Below are 23,580 nucleotides of genomic sequence, written 5' to 3'. Positions count from 1 at the left end.
CCCCATGCACACACACACACACACACACACACACAAGCTTCATGGAGATGACATCTATTGTGGCTCCCACGAGTCGTCCATAAACTGTCAGCAGGTGGCACGTATGAACAAATTCTTACGAAGGGAAAAAATACATGCATGAACAGAGAGAGAGAGAGAGAGAGAGAGAGAGAGAGAGAGAGATGGGTGGGGAAGCTGTAGTTTCAGTGCATTACACATGGCAGATCGTGTATGGATGTGAGCGGATGTGGCCTTTCTTCGTCTGTTTCCTAGGCGCTCCCTCGCTGACGCAGGTTGCGGCGATCGGGGAGGGGAAGGGAGGGGTGGGGTGGGGCGGGGGAAGACGAAAAGATTATATATGTATTATTTTTCGTTTTGTTTTCGTTTATGCATTTATCCTGCTTCCTGTGTGGCGGTGTGGCGTCGAGAATGGATGACGGCGAACAAGTATGAATATGCACATACGTATGTATGTATATGTATATGTGTGTGACTGTGTGTGTGTGTGTGTGTGTGTTTATATGAAGATGAAGTAGCAATTCGCCAGTTCAGAAAATTCTACATATGCCGCATGTATTTTTCAATACACATTGTACGACCGTGTTTCGCGGAGCCAAACCACCACATCAGTGCAACAAGTCTTCAAACCAGCGCTCCGGCTTGTTCATCTTGTTAACCAGCGCTATGCTTGTTCATCCTGTTAACCAGCGCTATGCTTGTTCATCCTGTTAACCAACGCTCAGGCATGTTCATCTTGTTAACCAGCGCTCGGGCTTGTTCATCTTGTTAACCAGCGCTCAGGCTTGTTCATCCTGTTAACCAGCGCTCAGGCTTGTTCATCCTGTTAACCACCACGCACGAATCTATGTGCTGGGTGTTGGGACTGAAACGCTACATAAACTGTTTCCATCTGATGAGGCGGATCGTGTCTCCCCGAAGCAAACAGCCATTTCACCCTCACCCTCACTATCAGCACGGACTAGTGTGATCACAACATTATGTATGTATGCAATGTATGTATGTCTATCCACGTGTATGTGCGTAGGACGTAATGTGTATGTAGGCGGATGTGGCCTTTCTTTGTCTGTTTCCTGCCGCCATCTCGCAACAGGAAACGGCGAGATCAAGTATGTGAAAAACTGTGTCTGTGAGTGTGTGTGTGTGTATATATATATATATATATATATATATATATATATATATATATATATATATATATACAGAGAGAGAGAGAGAGAGAGAGAGAGAGAGAGAGAGAGAGAGAGAGAGAGAGAGAGATGACAGCGAGCAGAGGAGGTTGCATGTGTGGGAAATGAAATGTTTTAAGGACAGTTTACGGTGGTTTGATCGCGCATGTAATAAGAGGGTGAAAGAGACAGATGTGTGGTGATAAAGACTGTGTGGTTGAGAGAGCTGAGGAGGGGGATGCTGAAATGGTTTGGACATATGGAGAGAACGAGTGAGGAACGGTTGATAAATAGGATATATATGGGTGTCATAGGTGGAGGGAACAAGGAGGAAGGGGAGACCCAAATTGGAGATGGAAGTGTGGGGTGAAAAATATTTTCCGTGAGTGCTGGCGGGGCCTGAACATGCAGGAGAGTGAAAAGCTTTTTGGGGATAGAGTGAAGTGAAACGTGGGGCGACACACGCTGTCAATGGACTGAGCCAAGGCATATGACACAGCCGGGGGAACCACGGCGAGGTCTGTGGGGTCTGGATGTGGATAAAAGGGAGCTGTGGTTTCAGTGCATTACACTTGAGATCGAATTTGGATGTGAGCAACTGAGGGCCTTCGTCACCTGACACATGACCTTGGTGACCCCAACCCTGTCTGTCCGTCTCAGGTGATCACATTTCATATCGGACCTTCCCGCCTGACCCTCAACAGATGAAGTCATGAGCTCTACATGTCATACACATCATGGCGGTATAACTTTTACATTCGTTCATCATCTTTGTGTTTCACTTTTCTTGTGACTCTCTCCAGCTCACTCAGCCACAATCTATTTATCACCACGCATCTCTCTCTCTCTCTCTCTCTCGCAACCACCCCAAATGTTGTGAAAGCAGTACTCCATGCAAAGACGAATCAACCCCCTTGTATAAACGAAGCAGATGCTCAGAAGAGAAGCAGTTTCGACATCTAAACCGGACACTCAGCTGCTTCGAGGCAGACTTAGCTATTCCCGTGATGTGGGGGTTTCCAAGAAAGAGTGGATGTTACTTCAATACCAAGTATGTCCATCGAGTCCCAGAACCGTCAAAGGAGACACGAGAGTTGTGAAGAGTTTCCAATTGAGAGAGGGATAGAAATTGGGTCTTGGAGGCAATAAACTTAACAAGATTTTGTGTACCCCACTGAGATAATATCCTGTCCAAGTATGAGTTTATTGAGGAGGAATTGAAGAAAGTGGATGAATGCCGAGCTGAGTCGTCAGTGTGTATATATATATATATATATATATATATATATATATATATATATATATATATATATATATATATATATGAAGTCTGTTGGGGATGAGAGAGCTTGGGAAGTGAGTCAGTTGTTGTTCGCTGATGATACAGCGCTGGTGGCTGATTCATGTGAGAAACTGCAGAAGCTGGTGACTGAGTTTGGTAAAGTGTGTGGAAGAAGAAAGTTAAGAGTAAATGTGAATAAGAGCAAGGTTATTAGGTACAGTAGGGTTGAGGGTCAAGTCAATTGGGAGGTGAGTTTGAATGGAGAAAAACTGGAGGAAGTGAAGTGTTTTAGATATCTGGGAGTGGATCTGTCAGCGGATGGAACCATGGAAGCGGAAGTGGATCATAGGGTGGGGGAGGGGGGCGAAAATTTTGGGAGCCTTGAAAAATGTGTGGAAGTCGAGAACATTATCTCGGAAAGCAAAAATGGGTATGTTTGAAGGAATAGTGGTTCCAACAATGTTGTATGGTTGCGAGGCGTGGGCTATGGATAGAGTTGTGCGCAGGAGGATGGATGTGCTGGAAATGAGATGTTTGAGGACAATGTGTGGTGTGAGGTGGTTTGATCGAGTAAGTAACGTAAGGGTAAGAGAGATGTGTGGAAATAAAAAGAGCGTGGTTGAGAGAGCAGAAGAGGGTGTTTTGAAATGGTTTGGGCACATGGAGAGAATGAGTGAGGAAAGATTGACCAAGAGGATATATGTGTCGGAGGTGGAGGGAACGAGGAGAAGAGGGAGACCAAATTGGAGGTGGAAAGATGGAGTGAAAAAGATTTTGTGTGATCGGGGCCTGAACATGCAGGAGGGTGAAAGGAGGGCAAGGAATAGAGTGAATTGGAGCGATGTGGTATACAGGGGTTGACGTGCTGTCAGTGGAGTGAATCAAGGCATGTGAAGCGTCTGGGGTAAACCATGGAAAGCTGTGTAGGTATGTATATTTGCGTGTGTGGACGTGTGTATGTACATGTGTATGGGGGGGGGGGGTGGGCCATTTCTTTCGTCTGTTTCCTTGCGCTACCTCGCAAACGCGGGAGACAGCGACAAAGTATAAAAAAAAAAAAAAAAAAATATATATATATATATATATATATATATATATATATATATATATATATATATATATATATATTATATACGAGTCCACGGGGATAGTGAAACACGATATCATGTTTCATTTTCCCCGTGGACTCATAGGAATATACTTGATCACGCGCAAAATTGTGATCCTTTCCAATATATATATATATATATATATATATATATATATATATATATATATATATATATATATATATATATATATATATTCTATTCATTCATTATACTTGAGACGCTGTCTCCCGCGTTAACGAGGTAACGCAAGGAAACAGACGAAAGAATGGCCCAACCCACCCACATACACATGTATATACATACACACACGCACATATACGTACCTATATATTTCAAGAAATACATACATATACAAAGACATATACACATGTACACTCCACACTTGCTGCCTTCATCCATTCCTGTCGCCAACCCGCCACACATGAAATATCACCCCCCCCTCCCCCGCGCGCGCGCGAGGTAGCGCTAGGAAAAGACAACAAAGGCCACATTCGTTCACACTCAGTCTCTAGCTGTCATGTGTAATGCACCGAAACCACAGCTCCCTCTCCACGTCCAGGTCCCCACAAAACTTTCCATGGTTTACCCCAGACGCTTCACATGCCCTGGTTCAATCATATATATATATATATATATATAGCAAGAGGTCACAGTAGTGTGCATGATCTAGTATATGGATAAAACCACGAGGAAAAATGAAACACGTTAAGTTCCCACGTGCCCTTTCGTGTAATGATCACATCGTCATGGGAGATACATGAATGAGATAGAAGACGTACAACAGTCAGTTGATATACAAGGATGAGACGTAGCTAAGACGCCATTGGCAAGCAAGGGTTACCGGATGGTGGTGTTCGGATCTGGCATCAAACCAGTCATAAAACTTTTATCATGTGGACAGGAAAGGGAGCTGTTTACAAATTTTGCCTACGACAAAGCCATCTGGGTTGAAGAAACCTTCCCTAATATTAATGTTACAATTCTTTGTGTATCTAATAATAGAATATTAAATGATACTTCTCGTGGTCAAGGAGATACAGGTAATAACTGAATTAGCATCACTCCAGTCAATACAATGTTCATATTTCTTAACATGAATAAACAAAGCATTTGATTCTTGTCCCGTTCTTATACCATAATCATGTTGCTTAAGTCCAACAGAAAGATCCTTACAAGTCTGTCCAACACGAAACATGTTACAGTTCTTACAAGGGAGGAGTCTAAGGTTTACTAAGGGGGGAATGGAATGGGGAGGTGTTGCATTTTGGAGACAAATTCGAGAGGAGGAACTCGAGAGACGCTGGTGACGAGAGTTTGAGAGAGGATGTGAATGGGGAAAGTTGCCAGTAAATGTGAACAAAAGAGCGGTAATGAGGTGCAGCAGGGGGGGTATAGGAACGAGAGAGAGAGAGAGAGAGAGAGAGAGAGAGAGAGAGAGAGAGAGAGAGAGAGAGAGAGAGAGAGAGAGGATGGCTTGAACGTAAATTTGAAAGGGGAAGACGTGGTGGGCTTTGGGTAGGCGAGAGTGAGTGTGGCACAGCGGATGGGACCTGGGAGCTGTGAGTCATACGCAGGGAGAAGAACTAGGTCCCGGATGGTTTAACGTGTGTGTGTGTGTGTGTGTGTGTGTGTGTGTGTGTGTGTGTGTGTGTGTGTGTGTGTGTGTGTGTGATCCTCAACTCTCAAGGCAAAAGATGAGTATATCTGAAGATACTGGACGTCCAGAGATGTGTCGCTTGGATGCGAGTCTCCAAACGGTGTCTTAAACGATACAGGATATATGAGAGGACGGTTTGAAATACCCTCAGGGCGATGTGTTGTGTGAGGCACGAAGATTACAATCGGCATGACAGTGTAAGGGAGAGAGGTATGTGGCAGTAGGCGCAATATGACTGAAAGCAGACAAGTGTGTGCTGAAGTACACTGAATATATTGACGAGCGACTGCCACTTATGTATGAATCAGAAGCGGAGGTAACAATGTGGACGGGCAGGCAGACAGAGGAGGTGGAAGAATGGAAGTGAGGTGGCTTTGGAATTTGGGGGCATAAGTCTTCAGGAGGGCGAGGGACCGTAATGCATGGGTTTGAGTGAATTCGATCGATGTGGTGTATGGAGACTGACGTGCTGTCAATGGGCTGAACCAGGGAATATGACGCGGTCAAGGTGAACCACGAGGCAGTCAGTCAAGCTTTGGTGTGAATGGTGGGCGCTGGTTTGTGTGTGTGCATTATACGCACACCCACAGTCAGGGGAGTGTGGATGTGTGTTGCAAATGAGGACATTGTTCGTTTCTTCCTGACGCTGCCTCGCTAATGCAAGAGACGCAATCTAAATCGTGAAGAATGAAGGGTTGTATGTTGCTCTAGCTGCGAGACGTAGTTAACTAGTGACATAAGCAATCAACATTACAGCGTCAAAAGCAGTCAACACAACTACAGCGTTTAAAAGCAGTCAACATAACTACAGCGTCAAAAGCAGTCAACGCGTTAGAAACTACTCGCTACATTAGTGTTTTATTCAAGCTTTAAACGCCTTGTGATCGCCACAGTCTGTAGAAACGTTTTCTCCGATCTGGATACAGAAACGTGTTCGGTTAAGAAATAATGTGGAGAGACCTGGTTACGTACAGTTTCGGAGATAAGATCAAGATGTGAACATCAGCTGTGGTCATTCTGCGTGAGATACGTTGTGACATGAAGTGTGAGAGGTGCTTAACTATTGTGACCTGAGGTTGTTGATCAGGTCAGGTCAGGTTGTCTCACAAAGGTCCCTGTATTATGTCCACGTGTATAAGCTGAGATATGTATGTACTCCTGCCTCAGGCCATACATATGTTGGGAGAACACACAGCCTTAGAACTATCTTGAACACCTGTAGATGTTCAAATTATTTACAAACTGGTGGTTATAAAATGACGCTGTCGACCTTAATAACCTTGTCAGTCGAGAGGTCGAAAGGCAAAATAATCAACTCCCCCATTTTCTTATTCCCTTCTCTTAAAAAGTGTTGCAAAAAATATCAACACGCATTTCTTTGACTGATCCTGTAGTTCATGGCACAACTGTGACTGCCATTATGGGCCAGCGAAAGGCAAACAAGCAGGCATGGCCAGTCCAGTTCATCCAGTCTTTGGAGAGGCAATGATGGAAGTGGATCAATAGACAGGAGTGGTGTAGACCCCATCCCCCCCCCAAGCCCCCACCATTCCCCCGCTACACTGCTCCCACCACCTAAAACAATAGACTATCCCACCCAGGGTAACCCCTATCATCCCATCCCATAACAATCATGCCAACGTATCATCCCATCCCAATCATGCCGTTATCATTCCATCCCATGACAATCATGCCAACGTTATCATTCCATCCCATGAAAATAATGCCAACGTATCATCTCATCCCACAACAATCATGCCAACGTATCATCCCATCCCATAACAATCACGCCAACGTATCATCCCATCCCAAAACAATCATGCCAACGTATCATCCCATCCCATAACAATCACGCCAACGTATCATCCCATCCCATAACAATCATACCAACGTATCATCCCATCCCATAACAATCATACCAACGCATCATCCCATCTCATAACAATCATACCAACGTATCATCCCATCCCATAGCAACCACCATGCCAACGTATCATCCCATCCCATAACAATCATGCCAACGGATCATCCCAACCCACAACCATCATGCCAATGTCCACCTCCTCACTTCAACCATAACTTTTTCCCCAGGCCAATGCCTTTCATAATCCCCGTCTAATCACAGAATGAACAAATCCCCACTACATCAACCTTCATCCAATCACACATCCTCCACTCACCATCCTACCCAATCACACAAATGACTCAAACTGAAAAGATACGTAGTCGGATTACGACCCCTGACAATTGCGGCAAACAGAGAGTACACAACATCCCAAAAGATCATATTCCTGTCCGTGTACAAGCTTCCTCATCGAAGCACAATTGTACGAACCGCTCACTTACTCACCCCCCCAACTAATGGTCAGCTCTCTTACTCACCCCCCCCAACTAATGGTCAGCTCTCTTACTCACCCCCCCAACTAATGGTCAGCTCTCTTACTCACCCCCCCAACTAATGGTCAGCTCTCTTACTCACCCCCCCAACTAATGGTCATGCCCCCAGACACGATACTTCGCATGGCGTCGAGAGGGGTAAACAAAGCACAGAATGAAGTATACACCAAGCCACTTCACAAATACATCAGTAACGCATCCAATGATCAACCCACGTAGGTTTCTTTAAAAAAAAAAAAAAAAAAAAAGGACACCAAAATGAGGCCCCACACCCTCTCACTTGCCTTGGTAAGGTCCTTGAAACATCACCCCCCAACGTTTCTAATATGATATTCAGTGATAAAACCACTTGCTACCTCGCTACCGCAGGTAAGGTAATTAGCTAATTAGAAAAAAAAATGACTTAGTAAAGGCCTCATCATATGTCCAAAGGTTATCAGTCATCATCATCATCATCTTCCTTAATTTCTGGAGGGGTTCCGCAGACGAAACAATTTACTCCTTCTCCCACACGTAATGAGACGCAATAATTTATTCCTTCTCCCACACGTAATTAAAGCGAATTACTTTAATAACCAGCAGTGTAGTAGCCAGAAGTCTAGATAACATAATCTAGAAAGGGTAAATATGGATTATACAAATGCCGAATGCATTCACTTCCCTCTGAGTGAGACTCCACCTAAAATTCTCTGCTGAACATAAAGTCGTCTTTAAAAGATTTCTCGCTAATGGACACCAGCAACTTGGTAAACTATTCATACCCAGTTCAACAGTGGAGCAGGTGGGTTCTGCCACTGTCATTCTCGAGCTTTCCCAGTGACGCACCACTGTCTTTTCCTCACTTGTACAACAGTAGAGCAGGTGGGTTCTGCCACTGTCATTTTTCTCGAGCTTTCTCAGTGGCGCACCACTGTCTTTTCCTCACCTCTCGACTTATAAGATACTTTGACCAAACCTTACGTTATGGCATCCTTCAGCTTCAAAGTCTGTGTTCTTAGCGGGAGCTGGATAAGGTGGGCTCCTTTGAGGCGGGTAGTTTCCCTTTCTGTTTCGAGTCAGAGCTCCTGAGGGAGCTGCCCGAGTGTGTCCTAGCCAAACTGCGGCACGCTCCCGGCCGCTGCTTCCCTCAGTTTCCTATGTGGGGCCCAGCCACACGAGGATCGACCGTTACGGCACAACCTCCACTCCTCTGCAAGCCAAGCAGTGGAAGTCTCTCTCTCTCTCTCTCTCTCTCTCTCTCTCTCTCTCTCTCTCTCTCTCTCTCTCCCTTACGTCGTCTCTTCTTCTGCCAATAACCTTTCCATCTTTCAAGACTCAGGTCCACATAACACCCCAATTCAATGTCATTTCAGCACATTTGGATTCATCCTCTTCATTTCCCCTTTCCATCCAAGATGACCACTAGTCGGGCCCATCGTCTTTCTGTGCTACCACATGCGATACAGTGTGGAAAAAAAGAGAAGACATATCAGCCTGCACTGCAGGAGACAACGTTATCTGCGCATTAATGCAAAAAAAAAATTTTCGCCCCATCCATCCCGTAATGACGCGATTCAAGCCGAGTCATGCCATGTTTTATCACACCATTACAATGGACGTTTACGAGAGAGAGAGAGAGAGAGAGAGAGAGAGAGAGAGAGAGAGAGAGAGAGAGAGAGAGAGAGTCTGTGTGTGCTGTTCCTTGTTATATATACACTTGCCAAGTTTCATAAGGTCCATCAAATTTGATAACAAAAGATTGAAAATATTGATGCTATGGGTAACACACACACACAATATATATACATATATATATATATATATATATATATATATATATATATATATATATATATATATATATATATTTTTTTTTTTTTTTTTTCATACTATTCGCCATTTCCCGCGATAGCGAGGTAGCGTTAAGAACAGAGGACTGGGCCTTTGAGGGAATACCCTCACCTGGCCCCTTCTCTGTTCCTTCTTTTGGAAAAAAAAAAAAAAAAAAAAAAAAGAGAGGGGAGGATTTCCAGCCCCCCGCTCCCTTCCCTTTTAGTCGCCTTCTACGACACGCAGGGAATACGTGGGAAGTATTCTTTCTCCCCTATCCCCAGGGATAATATATATATATATATATATATATATATATATATATATATATATATATATATATATATATATATATATAATTTTTTCTTCACGGAGAGAGGGAATAAAAAATTCCGAGGCAGTCTCCCTTGTGGAGCAGTCTGGAGAGATAAGCCCACAGGTGTGAGGCCATGGGGGAGTGTGTCGGCCTTATCTGTGAATCAATTCCAGTCAGATAACACCTGATAACTCTTCCTCCCTACACAGGCGACACCCACAACACACTGGCCTACGCCAGACGCATCCATTAAAGACAACATCGGGAAATAACACGCGAAAACGACCCCATCAACTCAAACCCATGCAGTCACGGGCCGCCCAGGGTCAAGCGAATAAGTTCGAATCGTGGTTACGGTAGTCGGTCCCTAGTCACCCCAGCTGTTCATCCACCCCTAGGGGTTGGTCGATAAAGTGGGTACCTGGGTCAAACTAGGGGATACACACACACACACACACACACACATATATATATATTTCTGGATTTTCAGTGGATCATGGTGAGGCGCTTGAGGATTGTTGGAATGCATGTATAGCAGGATGGAGAAATTCGGAAAAAAAAAAAAAAACGCGTTCTCTGCGCCATCTGAACCCCTCCCCCCTCGAGGAATTCAAAATTGAAAAAATAAGCTATTAAGTAAGCGTATAGAAAAATCTAAAGCTGAAATTTTGTGTGTGTGTTGGGGTAGAGTTACTTTTATAGAAATACACATAAATAAAATATTTCTGAAATCTAAAAGTAATGGAACAACTTCAGCTCCACCCCCCTCCCCTCCCCCAAGGAAATTGAATATATAGCATTTTTACTAGAAAAAAAAAAAAAATTTTTCCAAATCGCTAAAATCTAATTGCAATATTTTTCAGCCATAGGTGCCATAATAACGATGTCGAATGTAACTGAAGTATATGGACAGCATTAGGTAAAAACGTCAACTCATTCTTCATTACAGAAATATCGTATTCGTAAATAAATGCCATTTCATATCATTCGTCATTTCAATATCAATATAAAACGAACTCTTGAAGCTTATTCTGTGGTTCTCCTTTAAAAAGACATGAGATAACAGCAAGCTGGTCTACTGAATGCAGCTCTTCGCTTATTTGGTTCTCCTTTAAAGACATGAGATAACAGCAACTGGTCTACTGAATGCAGCTCTTCGCTTATTTTTGAAGTACTGCACATCAGAAATAAGAAGACGTACAATATTTCAGAAATAACCCAGAACTCACGGCGTGGACGTGGCTGCATTGCGAGTTCCACCCTACTAACGCCCATCTCCTCAACCCAACCAACCAACCAACCATATGAGCCGAGAGTCAAATTTTGGCAGAACTTTTTTTTCTACTCTGTTGGGTTGCGCCTTTTTTGAGGGCCAAACACTTTAGTTGGTGGTTCCGTCGATTCATTTTCCTTTTTCGTTAGAATCGAGACTGCTTCATCTTCGATGTCCATTTGCTAGAAGGGGTTTCCTGTGACATCAGCACTGGGCCAGTCAAATCATCTCATAATATTCCTTTGCACTGAAATCGCTGACGGGAACCTTTATATAAAAGGTCTAAACGCAGAGACGTAGACCTCGATTCGCTGCTGTCCACCACCGTGAGTTAGATGTTTTCCCTGGATTACGACGTGCATAGGGCATCGCCCACTGTACCTTTAGAGATGGCTTGATAAAATAATATGTATTTCTGATCGGTATTCCATTTATCAGGGTCTACTTCAATATCCTGTGATTCGATAGCCTGGAATATCTTCACTTACGACGGTTTTTGGATAATTGCTGCCCTTTTGTTTTTTTGGTCCTCTGACAATAGTTTTATCCTTGCGCCCATCAAAGTAACTGGCAAAAGAATGAGTTGTGTCCATCTCAATGCACTCTCGACTTCCACTGCGTTGCTTTTTGCCTTTCAAGGCAAACTCTGTTTCCGTCAATAGCTAAGGTGGTATTGCTTTCATCAACTGAACCTACATCCTGCGGTAGTGTACTGGAAACAGTTGCAGCTGCCGTCTGATACGCCTTTTATGTCACAAGTGCGTGCTACAGCTGAGAGATGAGAAGTGAATTTCTTTTTATTGAAACCTCTCTCGGCACAAGGAGGTAACCCTGTTTCATACTCTGATGGTTCACATGAGTCTGTCTCAGATTCTGAAGATGGAGGAAGAACTACAAGAGATAAATGACCGAATTCAATATCTCGTATTACGTTAATCCATATTTTTACGTTCAAACCTTTTTCTAATCCTGAAAAATTCATGTCATTTCTAGGGCCTTCCTTTACATCTGGACAATTACAAAATTTCAAATCTGGACATTTACAATCAGCTATATCAAAGGTCGAGGCTTTGGCATGGTTCTAAAATTCACTGAGCTTCACATTAGCGATACAAAAAGTCTCATATTTTGTGTGATGAATGCTGATCATATCTGTAATACGCTCTCTTCATACAACGGGCAATGATGCCGACTGCCAGATTACCATAACGAAGTTAGCAGCTACATCACAAATACCTGAAAATGCTGGTTCTTTTGTAGAGAATATTAATATATTTTGCTCCAGCTGGCATGTTTACCTCTTCGTATGTTGGTCAAACAGTTTGCTTCGCCTGTTCTGGTTGACCAAACAAACATATGGCACTTAATTGCTTGCCACTGACCAGTACGGCGGCTTGCCATTCCAATGATGACAATAAACATATGACACCCGTTTGTCTAAGATCACTCAAATGCGACTGAGAGATGAGCTATTCCATTGTTGGTTGGGTCAATGATATCCCGGCTATCAGGTACTGATCACGTTTCGACATGAGGGTAAAAAAAAAAAAAGCACATAATTGGCTTGTTTCTATGAGGAAATAATGTTCTGTGCTTGAAAGACGTTTACTATATAACCATTTGACGGGAAACTACTTCAGTTGGGATAAATTGTGCTTATGGGTGAAATAATCAATAATTACATTATTCATGGATCTGATAAGTTGTCACAATGTATCTAAAACATCATTATTATAGTAACTATGGCTGAAAAATTTTTGCAATTAGTTTTTTGTGCTTTTTTAAAACTGGTGATATATTCTTAGTAAAAATACTTTATTTTCAATTACCTTGATGGAGCTGAATAAGTTGGTCAATTACTTCCTGATTTCGGAAATACTATATTTAAGTCTATTCCTATAAAAGTAACCTTATCCCCACTTAAAAATAGACACAGTTTCAGCTTTAAATTCGCGTTTTTAATACCTTATTTTTCAATTTTTGAGTCCCTCCGGAGGGAGGGCCTAAAGATGCTGGTGCAGAGAACCCATATTTTTTTTTTTTTTTGCAGAATTTTTCCCTATTGATCCACAACTCTTCCGCACTACCCCCATATGAATACATATAAAAAAAAAAAGGTGTAAAAGCGATCCCCCTAATGTTGAGTGGCAAGGGTTAAGGATAAAGGCGAGTGTTCCAACCACAGAGGTATAAGTTTGTTGAGTGTACCTGGTAAGTTGTATGGAAGGGTATTGATTGAGAGGGGTGAAGGCATGTGCAGAGCATCATACTGGGGAAGAGCAATGTGTGGTTTCAGAAGAGGTTATTAGATTTGCCTTGTGGAAAGTCTTCAGAATATACAGCGAGAGAGAAAAGATGCTTAGAAGCAGTGAGTTTTTTACGAAGGGTTTGACAAGGCAATGTGTATCAGCAGGAAGAGAGGACAGTGAAAGTCCCCAGTGAAGCTGGTCTGAGGGAGTGGGTGTGTGATGTCACCACGGCTGTTCAATTTGTTTATGGATGGGATGGTGACGGAGGTAAATGTGAGAGTCTTGCAGCGAGAGGGGAGAGTCTGGTAAATGTGAGAGTCTTGCACAGAGAGGGGCGAGTCTGCAGTCTGTGGGGGACGAGAGGAGCCTGGGAAGTGAGTCAGTTGTCTGATGATGATACAGCACTGGTGGCGCGGATTCGTGTGATTTTGGAAGTGTGTGTGTGTGTGTGTGTGTGTGTGTGTGTGTGTGTGTGTGTGTGTGTGTGTGTGTGTGTGTGTGTGAAAGGAGGAAGTTCAAAGTAAATGTTAATAAAAGCAAGGTTAGGTTTAGCAGAGGTGAAGGACAGGTTAGTTGGGTGTGCGTTTAAAGACAAACTGGAAGTGGACATAGCAAAAAGAATGGAACCATGAGAGTAAAAGCGAGTCATAGGATAGAGAGGGAAGGTTCCAGTTGCACTGCAGAATGTGTGGAAAGAGAGAACGTTATTTGAGAGGGCAAAAACGGGTTTGCTTGAAGGGAATAGTCGTCCCAACAATATTACATGGGTGAGAGGCTTGCGCTGTTGATAAGGCCGTGCGGAGGAAGGTGGATGTGTTGGAAATTAAATGTTTGACAACTGTGTGGTGTGAGGTGATTTGATCGTGCGGAGGAGGGTGGATGTGTTGGAAATTAAATGTTTGGGGACAATGTGTGGTGTGAGGTGATTTGATCGTGCGGAGGAGGGTGGATGTGTTGGAAATTAAATGTCTGAGGACAATGTGTGGTGTGAGGTGATTTGATCAAGTAATGAAAGGGTACGAGAGATGTGTGATAATAAAAATAGTGGCTGGGTGAGCAGACGAGGGTGTGCTGAAATGGTTTTAAATATGAACAGAATGAGCGAGGAAAAGTTGACAAAGAGGATATATGTGACAGAAGTGGAGGGAACAAGGACAGAGGGGCACCAAACTGGATATGGAAAGATGCAGGAGGGTGAAAGGGGTGCACAGGATAAAATGAAGTGGAACTATGTGGTATACTGGGTCCGACGTGCTCTCACTGGACTGAACCTGGGCATGTGAAACGTCCAGGGTAAACCATAGAAATGTCTGTGGGGCCTGGATGTGGATAAAACGCTGCGGTTTCGGAGCATTACACATGACAGCTTGAGAGAGAGAGAGAGAGAGAGAGAGAGAGAGAGAGAGAGAGAGAGAGAGAGAGAGAGAGAGAGAGACTCTGCTCACCGTAAACCAGGTGGTGACTGGACTTCCGCAATGCAACCCTGAACAAGCCGGGACCGGCTGACCACCTGTCCTCTCAAGGAAGTAACCCTTAGTCCAGTGTGTCTGGAAGGGGGATCCTACTTCTCCCTCCCTGACTCGAACTCACATCACCCAACTCCTGCGACCCCGAGGTCTTCACACTCATCTCCCGCCATCAAGAGAACCCCTTGGCAGACGTATATCCATCGAGAACGATGGCGTGGCTCTTGGATACGACGCCTCGGCCCTCTCAACTAACCATGAGAAGCGAGGTAAGAGGCCCAGCAGACCCGCGGACGCCAATGACACAGTTCCTATCTCTGCCTTACCCAATCAAGCGGCCCCGAAATCCTCGAAGCCAAAGTACCACACAGCCAGTGAGAGAACCACAGGAGGACACAGGCGATCGCGTCTAGTGTCACATTTGAAGCACGGGGAACACGGCGCGCTCGACGGCTTACAAAGCCTGCTGTCTCTGTCTCTGTCCAGACAAAGGGTCTCGACAAAGTTTCGATCAGGCGTGTCCCCGGACGGGGAAGCTTTGTCACCCACCATACCATCCACCGACAGATAATCGACCATTCCGTCGCCCGAAAACTGAATCACAGATCCATCAGCCGCCAAAAGCATCCACTGCAACGTGGGTCAAATGAACGACTCTACGGTAGAACTAAATCTAATAAACTCCTCCTCTGGAGCTATATGTGGCAACTAAACCCACCCACCACCCCCCAAAAAATACCCCCCCCCCCCTGCACGAGGGAATCAAGTGGAACATACGTCCTGGCTACATACAGCCGAGCATTCATCCTAGCAACACCTGTGTCAACCTAGTGTCTCAACTACTTCAAAATTCACCGACAGCTCCCGCTCTCTAACGCGAAAAAAAAGAGACAAAAATGAATTCAAACGCTAATCCATGTTTAGTAAGCCTGTTAGTTTTCCTAAATCTTCTTGGATTGTTAACTATTAACTCGAATCCAACTTGGTTAACATCTAGAAGTACTTTCACGGAATAAGACTCATGGCATCGAGATCACTTCTCCTTTGCAGAGATAAGACTGAAGCCTTGATGTCGTATACCCAACTCTCCGCTGTGGAATCTGGGCAGTAGAGCGAGAGGTAGGGGCATGCGGAGGGAAGCCAGTGAACCACACGCGAGGTGGGTGAGAAGGTCAGGTATCACTAAAGTGTTAGGCCAGGTCAAGCCGGAGTGTTAAGGTCCGGCATCGCCGGTGTTCTTAACGATAGACAGGTCAGGTCAAAAGCTTCATGAGGGTGGGGAGTTGACACTATAACGCCAGATCCAACTTCACCCAGCAGGAATTGCCTTCCTCTTCACAGCACGATGTTTACAACACAGTTAATTGGTCTCTGCTTGACGAGTCTGACGATACACTCCCCACTAACAAGACTCGGTTCTAAACTCACGTGTGAGACGTGTGTGTGTGTGTGTGTGTGTGTGTGACTTCAGTAGCGGACATCGGCTGATTTTTTGAAAAGATCATCAAAAACTTCGGTGTTGTGGTAATCTTGCAAGTTAAATGCCCCGAGCACCACGGTGCGACCCTCGAGCACGACTGCACGACCGTTACGACACCCTACTTAGAAACGATGCTCTGACCTGACCCCTTGACCGTCATACCCAAGGACTAACCCCGTAATGATGAGGGAAACAATGAAAACAGATAAAAGCCTCGCCATCACCTTACCCCTTCAGCCTCAACTGACCCACGACCACGTGAGGGGGAGCGAGTGAAGGGCAACAAGATATATTACCAGTTCATTTTCTCTCTGTGCAAATGTATCAGTTTTTACATCCTTTATGAACACAAGCTGGATGCGCAGGGGGTGTTCCTCGACTGTTAAACACACGGAACATTTACCATTTACGTGCCACGGCCAGAAGTTTTACACTCTGTGTTGACTCTTCTCTCTTCGCTTAACCCGAGTTTACACAAGGTATCCATTTCATCTACCGGCCACCAGAAGGATGGGCAATCATCCTGTCCGGGACTCGAACCCGTGCCCACTAGATTAGGAAGGCTGCAACGCTAACCACTCCACAAGGAGGGCCCTCGTGGAAGTGCAAATTACTTACTTGTACTATACGGGCAGGGAATTCTACACTCTTGGAGGCCCTATCACTTGAACATTCACTGCTATCAAAACGCTTCTTAAATGCCTGCATTATCCGTGTGTTTGTTTGTGTGTGTGTGCGCGCGCGCTAAGCAAGGACGCGCCTGGGTGGAGGGACCTCCCCACGACCAGTCCAACAGCTGGCTATAGTAAACACTGGATACCACGGAAGTGGTCATTCCTGACCCCGTCCTCTGCAGCCAGACACACAGACATACACTGATCATCGCCAGGGCATCAAGTCAACCTTCCCACCCACACCGTGTGACCCTTGGGTATGGTGAACTGCCCTTTGCAGCGACTCTTATTATTAAAAGGTCAGGCGAGATGCCAGGTAATTATAACCAAAGGTCGTACCGTCGTGGGCAAGAGGGGGGGTGCCTACCGTATTTCTCACACAGGCCTTGCTATCGTGCTTATGGGCAGACATACTATCTTAAGGGCCGTATCGCCGTGTTCAAGGGCGAGCAGTGTTGTTCAAGGGCCGTAACGTCAAGTCCAAGGGCCGTGCCGGCGTGTTCAAGGGCCGTAAAGGTGTGTCCGAGGGCGAGTACAGTGTTGCCAAAGGGCCGTAACGTCAAGTCCAAGGGCAGTACCGGCGCGTTCGAGGGCGAGTACAGTGTTGCCCAAGGGCCGTAACACCTCGCTCAAGCAAAGCGAACTGAGAGAGGGACCTTCTTTATGCAGGCCCCGTGTCAGGTGACGAGAGCGTCGGCAGGATTAAAGCAAGCCTTCCGACCATCTGATCACTGAACTAAAGTTTTCAAGGCGAGTCGATTAATGTTTTACTGTAACACCCCAGCCTTAGGGGAAGCAGACAGGAGACGGTGTGTGTGTGTGTGTGTGTGTGTGTGTGTGTGTGTGTCAGGAACAGACACAGATCAGTCAACTGCTGTTTCAATCCCGGGACCTCAGGGCAACAGTATCTTCGGAGACAATGAAACGTCTCGAATTACGACAGCCCAACGGTACGACCCTCTTATATGAAGGCCTGACCCTTGACCTGAAGAAGCTTTTAAGTGGGGGGGTCAGAGGTCAGGCCACCATACGAATCCCCCCCCAAAAAAGGCCATCACGACAAGTGCTGCTCCCAGCAGATACCAGATAACACTGAAAAAACCTGAGGTCTGTGTATTGTAGAATAAGCTGGATAGATATCAAAACTCAGTGGGGTGGCAGTAAGGACGACCCGCCTTGTATGGGCCACTAGGCTTTCTGGTGAGTCCAGGTAAGGTTAGGTTCACTCAGCGAAGTTAAGTCGCTTTGTGCACTCTGCCGCTTACTTCCCCCTCAACCTGCACAACTCGGAAATAAAAGAAAGAAAAAAAAGGGACAGAAAAGGCCAGAGCCAAGACCCCCTCCCCCCCGAGAGAGATCGATCACTTCATAAAAGTTGTACGCGAACTGGCTTTTCATTTCTTTTCTAAACAGGCGTCTTACCTAACTGTCCACGTCTAACTACTAACTTGACTTACATATATTTTCCCGAAAACTACTTTTTTTTCCCTTGCTATTTCTTTTCCCCCCTTCTAATTCCGAGGCCTACATCTAACCTGAGGCTTGTGGGTCAGGTCAGAGGTCATGGCCATAATTACCGAAGGTCCGACGACACGGTTCTCTCTAAAGGATAAACTGACCTAGTGTTGGGTTACCATTAAACTCCTGGGTGTTTCCAGCTGTGTCTGACTGACTAATTACGACAAACGCCAGTTATAATCAGTCTTTGATCATCTCGACCCTATTATAATCAACTTCTGATCACCTGGACATAAAGTACGTACGAGATGATCAATAAGCAATCTCCTAAACCCACTATGATCATTTCCTTATATTCCTGTTTTCTTTACAAAAAAAAAAAAAAGATATGAATAACTCAAGACTATAATTAAAAACTTAAACGCAATCATAAGTTACTAAACGTACAAGACTACTGGAATACAATATAAAAAAAAAAGTCCTTCGATGGATCCTGTCAACTAAAAAGTACTTAAGTATCCATGTCAAATCATTAAGTCTATACACATGAAGAGGTCAGTGAGTGCGTCTCAGCGGCAACACCCGGTGTTTACAGTGCAATCTAGCGACGTGCTGGGCGAGGTCGCCACGGTGGCCCATACCTCATACAACGCCCCAGGTTTGTTGATAGATAAATGGTTAGATAGATAGATAGGCATAAATAAAGAGAGAAGCACTTGGGCAGCAGTTCTTCTTACCTTCAACAAGCAATAAGTTCATAAACACATCCTCTCCTTTGAGAGTCGGCTCTGTAAACACCTGTGGAGCTCGAATTCCTCCTTCTTTCCTGTTCTCTTGTCTTCTCATCCCAGATGACCAATGATCGAGAGACGAGTTTTCGTCACCCACTATTTCATAAATCAGCTGATCTATGTATACACCTCTACCCTTGAGCACGATGATCAGACCCAGGTAAAAGGCTTTGCCTTTGAAAAGGACCCTTAAAAAGGTCACGTCAAAGGCAAAGTCATCATACCCAAGGGTTCCATCGCACCGTCGTGCTCAAATATCGCACAGTCGAACTCATGGATCGTACCATCCAGCTCAAGGATCGCACAGTCGAGCTCAAGGATCGTACCATCCAGCTCAGGGATCGTCCCGTCGAACTTAAGAATTGTACCGTCGTGCACAAGGATCGTACGTACGTACGTTCGAGCTGAAGGATCGTACCGTCCAGCTCAAGGATCGCACCGTCGACCAAAAAGGTGTCGTATCGTCGTTCCCGGACAGTTTTAAGCCATCCAAAAAAGTTTCATCGCCACTTTCTCTCATTCCAACCCATGCCGGTTGTCTCGGCGTCAGTTCGAACAATCTGCGCACCAGCAGACCAGGTGCAGTGAACCACACACGAGTCCAACAGTCTACTAACCGGGACGACTAACAAGGTATAAACTGTGGTAATTCATCTCTTTATATACGCCACTTGTCTCCCCGTACTCAACCCTGTCTGACGCCACTTAACCCCATTCTTGGTGTCTTGTTAAATCCTTCAAACTCTTGATTTCTTAAAGAGTCCCTCCCTCGCCTGTCAGCACGACCTGACCTCGTTTATCCAACCTTTTGCCTTAGTACCACCTGACCTCGTTAATCTAACCTCCGTCAGCACCGCCTGACCTCGTTCAGCTGACCTCAGTCAGTCTCAGCACCTGACCTCGTCTATCTAACCTTCTGTCTTACCACCAACTGACCTCGTTTGCCTCAGCACCACCTGACCTTGTTTATCTAACCTCCGTCAGTACCGCCTGACCTCAGTTCAACCAACCTCTGTCTCAGCACCGCATAACCACGTTTATCTATCCTGTTTGTCTCAGCTAAACCTGACCATGTTTCATCTTAAGCCCACAGTTTCTGCCCCTCACCCGCAGCACCACCAACAGGAAGTGAAATACTATACAGAGAACAGTGAAAAAAAAACCGCGATCAACTAACCCACTTCAGCAATACCTGAGTCATTCATCTTCACCCTCTACCACCTTCCATTATCCAACCCCTCTCGTCTTCCCTCTTCAGCACCCAATTCAGACATGTGTGTATTACTCTCTTCTACCGAATAATCTCGTTACTGACCATCAGGTCTTCTGTTATCTGGCTTTCCCATGCAGTCCTGCAGATAACCTCGTCCTATACCATTAGGTCTTCAATTATCTGGCTCTCGTACAGACTCCCCCATCTTCTTTTAAGAGCATTCTGCTTCACAGCACAGTAATAGTACTAGTATCTCTATTTATACATGAGGAACGCTGGATGCCTCACCCTTCCCCCTCCTCACCACCACCAACACATAACCTAGTTCCAGACCACCAGGCCTTGGTACCTGCCTTTCCCATTTACATCCCACGTATAACCTACATGGTCGGCATAAGGCAAGTGGGAGGGACAGAGACTCGTCAAGCCAACGAAGCACCAACGATGATAATGGTGCATTAATATACCGCTATACCTACGGCATATTACATTTTTTCATAGTTTTCAATCATTCAAATCCTAATTATAACTCATACTTCAGTTAATCTACATTCAATTTCAGGAATATAACAGAAAAACACGGATGACTTACAGGAAACATTTGCAATAAAATGGATACACATGGTAGAGCACGTGATGTATGAGTGTATAAGCAGCTGGGAGAGGTGGTCGCCTTGTGACTGAGCGACGAGAAAAGAACAAAATTTCAACACGCATGGCTGGAGACGTACAGTTATATGACGCAACCTGTGATGACATCTTCCTTCTCAGTGGCTAATGCGCGGTGACGTAGTACTGACGTCACAACTCGACGTATCCTGATTGGCCGGGATGTACCGACCTTGATCCTAACATAGCTAACAACTGAGCATAGAGGCAACATGACGGCCATCGTAATATCACTGACATTGGATCAAAGACGAGTGTGACACACATAAACCCTTTGTTATGACATCAAATATGAACTATGATCTACCGTGCAGTGAAAGCGCAAACTAAATGCTCTATAATTTGTATCGTGTTACCACACTTCTTCCCAATCTAAGCGATGTTCTGTACCAAAGACGAGAGAGAGAGCTTGATTTGGTGCTGTGTATTCTGAAAGCTGAATTAATAACTAATTCATTACCTAGATTGAAAAAATAAAACGACGGTCATGAATTAATAATTCAGTAAATGTATCTTTCAGAAAAAAAGATTATCATTACTATAATTAATACATATCATACATATATTTTTTTTTTAAACTATTCGCCATTTCCCGCGTTAGCGAGGTAGCGTTAAGAACAGAGGACTGGGCCTTTTTTGGAATATCCTCACCTGGCCCCCTCTGTTCCTTCTTTTGGAAAATTAAAAAAAAAAAAAAAAAAAAAACGAGATGGGAGGATTTCCAGCCCCCCGCTCCCTCCCCTTTTAGTCGCCTTCTACGACACGCAGGGAATACGTTGGAAGTATTCTTAATCCCCTATCTCCAGGGATAATATATATATATATATATATATATATATATATATATATATATATATATATATATATAATCGGTGTCTCCCACGTCAGCGAGGTAGCGCCAGGAAACAGACGAAGAATGGCCCATCCACTCATATACACACACATATATATACATAAACGCCCACTTATGCACATATACATTTATATAAATATCAACATATACACATACGCAGACATTACAAGCATACACAAGAAAACAGCATCGCTATCCCCTGCTTCAGCGAGGCAGTGCCAGGAATTACGGACGAAAAGGCCACATTCGTTCACACTCAGTCTCTAAGCTGTCATGTGTAATGCTGTAATGCACCCATAACACACTCCCTATCCACAACCAGGCCCCACTGACCTTTCCACGGCGTACTATGGACTCTTCACATACCCTAGTTCAATCCCCTAAAAGCACGTTGACCCCTATAAGCCGCATAATTCCAATTCACTTTATCCCGTGCATACCTTGCACCCTCATGCATGTTCAGGCGCCGACTGCTCAGTCTTTTTCACTCCATCCATCCATCCCCAAATTTGTCTCCCTGTTCTCCAGCCAGTAAGTGCAAGCATGTTTCTGGATCCAGCTGAGCTCAGTGCTCCTTTCATCACAATTCTGAAGGCCAAAAATCTATGAATCCATCTTTATCTTACAAAATATTAATGGCAAACCACTAATGTTCACCAAAACTTTGATCAAAATCTCTGCCAGCATGTCAAAGAAGAAACAAACGGCCAATTAAGGGAAATATCCATCTCCAGATTGCAATAACTCTCTCACATACTATCTCTAAGTAAGCTGGTTTTGGATTTCTATGCAGAAACCATAATTAAGAGGAATATAAGTTCTTTAAGGATGTTTCTTTGAGCATATGCACCAGCACCAGTTTGAACAACACCCACGGAAAATCAGTGCCTGTGATGATGTGCCTTCAACCACTGGTTCCAGCAGCCCTGTCATTTCTGAGCTCTACCCAACCCAGTGTTCTGGGCCTCCAATTTTAGGGGGGTCACTGATCTCTATGCTACATCTGTACCCAATTTGCTGCAATATTCCTTTACCCAACCAGGCTGTTTGAGACCTAGCTCAAAGTCAGTTTCTAAAAAGCTTACACTCCCCAAATCTGCAGTCCAGCATATATGCTAATTTTCAGCACAACTTACCAAAGCAGTCCACTCTGTTTACTACATGTTCAAAATATATATGACAATGGAAGGATGGGGTGAAAAAGACTTTTGAAAGATTAGGGCCTGAACATGCAGGAGGTTGAAAGGTATGCATAGCATAGAGTGAAGTGAAACAAGGGGTCGAGGTAGTGCCAGCAGAATGAATAACGGCTGATCAAGTGGCCAAGGGAAACCATGTAAAGGTCTGTGAAACTGGATGAGGATATGGGCAGTGGTTTCAGTGCAGTGCACATGACAACTAGAGAATGGATATGAAAGAATGTGGCCTTCCTTCATCTATTCACAGTGCTAACTTAGGAAACGGTAATCAAATATGACATTATACATAAACACACACACACACATATATTTTTTTTCATACTATTCGCCATTTCCCGCGATAGCGAGGTAGCGTTAAGAACAGAGGACTGGGCCTTTGAGGGAATATCCTCACCTGGCCCACTTCTCTATTCCTTCTTTTGGAAAAAAAAAAAAAAAAAAAAAAAAAAAAAAAAAAAAAAAAAAAATGAGGGGGAAGATTTCCAGCCCCCCGCT

General features: G+C 44.5%; 1 protein-coding gene across 3 annotated transcripts in view; it reads right to left on the bottom strand.

The window, feature by feature from the left end:
* Window positions 1-23,580, bottom strand: part of LOC139751882 (uncharacterized) — a 91,433-nt gene that overhangs the window by 52,683 nt on the left and 15,170 nt on the right. Inside the window, exon 1 of one of the 3 annotated variants that reach the window (XM_071667539.1) lies at window positions 20,957-21,056. The exons of the other annotated variants lie outside the window; for them this stretch is intronic. Within the exon in view, the coding sequence (XP_071523640.1) occupies window positions 20,957-20,965 (9 nt within the window). The 5' untranslated portion in view covers window positions 20,966-21,056. Of the gene's footprint in view, window positions 1-20,956; window positions 21,057-23,580 lie in introns of those variants that run through there. 3 annotated transcript variants of the gene reach the window in all.

This window comes from Panulirus ornatus, chromosome 12 (assembly GCF_036320965.1).
Source record: "Panulirus ornatus isolate Po-2019 chromosome 12, ASM3632096v1, whole genome shotgun sequence".
Taxonomy (NCBI): Eukaryota; Metazoa; Arthropoda; class Malacostraca; order Decapoda; family Palinuridae; genus Panulirus; species Panulirus ornatus.
This window is presented reverse-complemented; position numbering and strand designations above follow the sequence as displayed.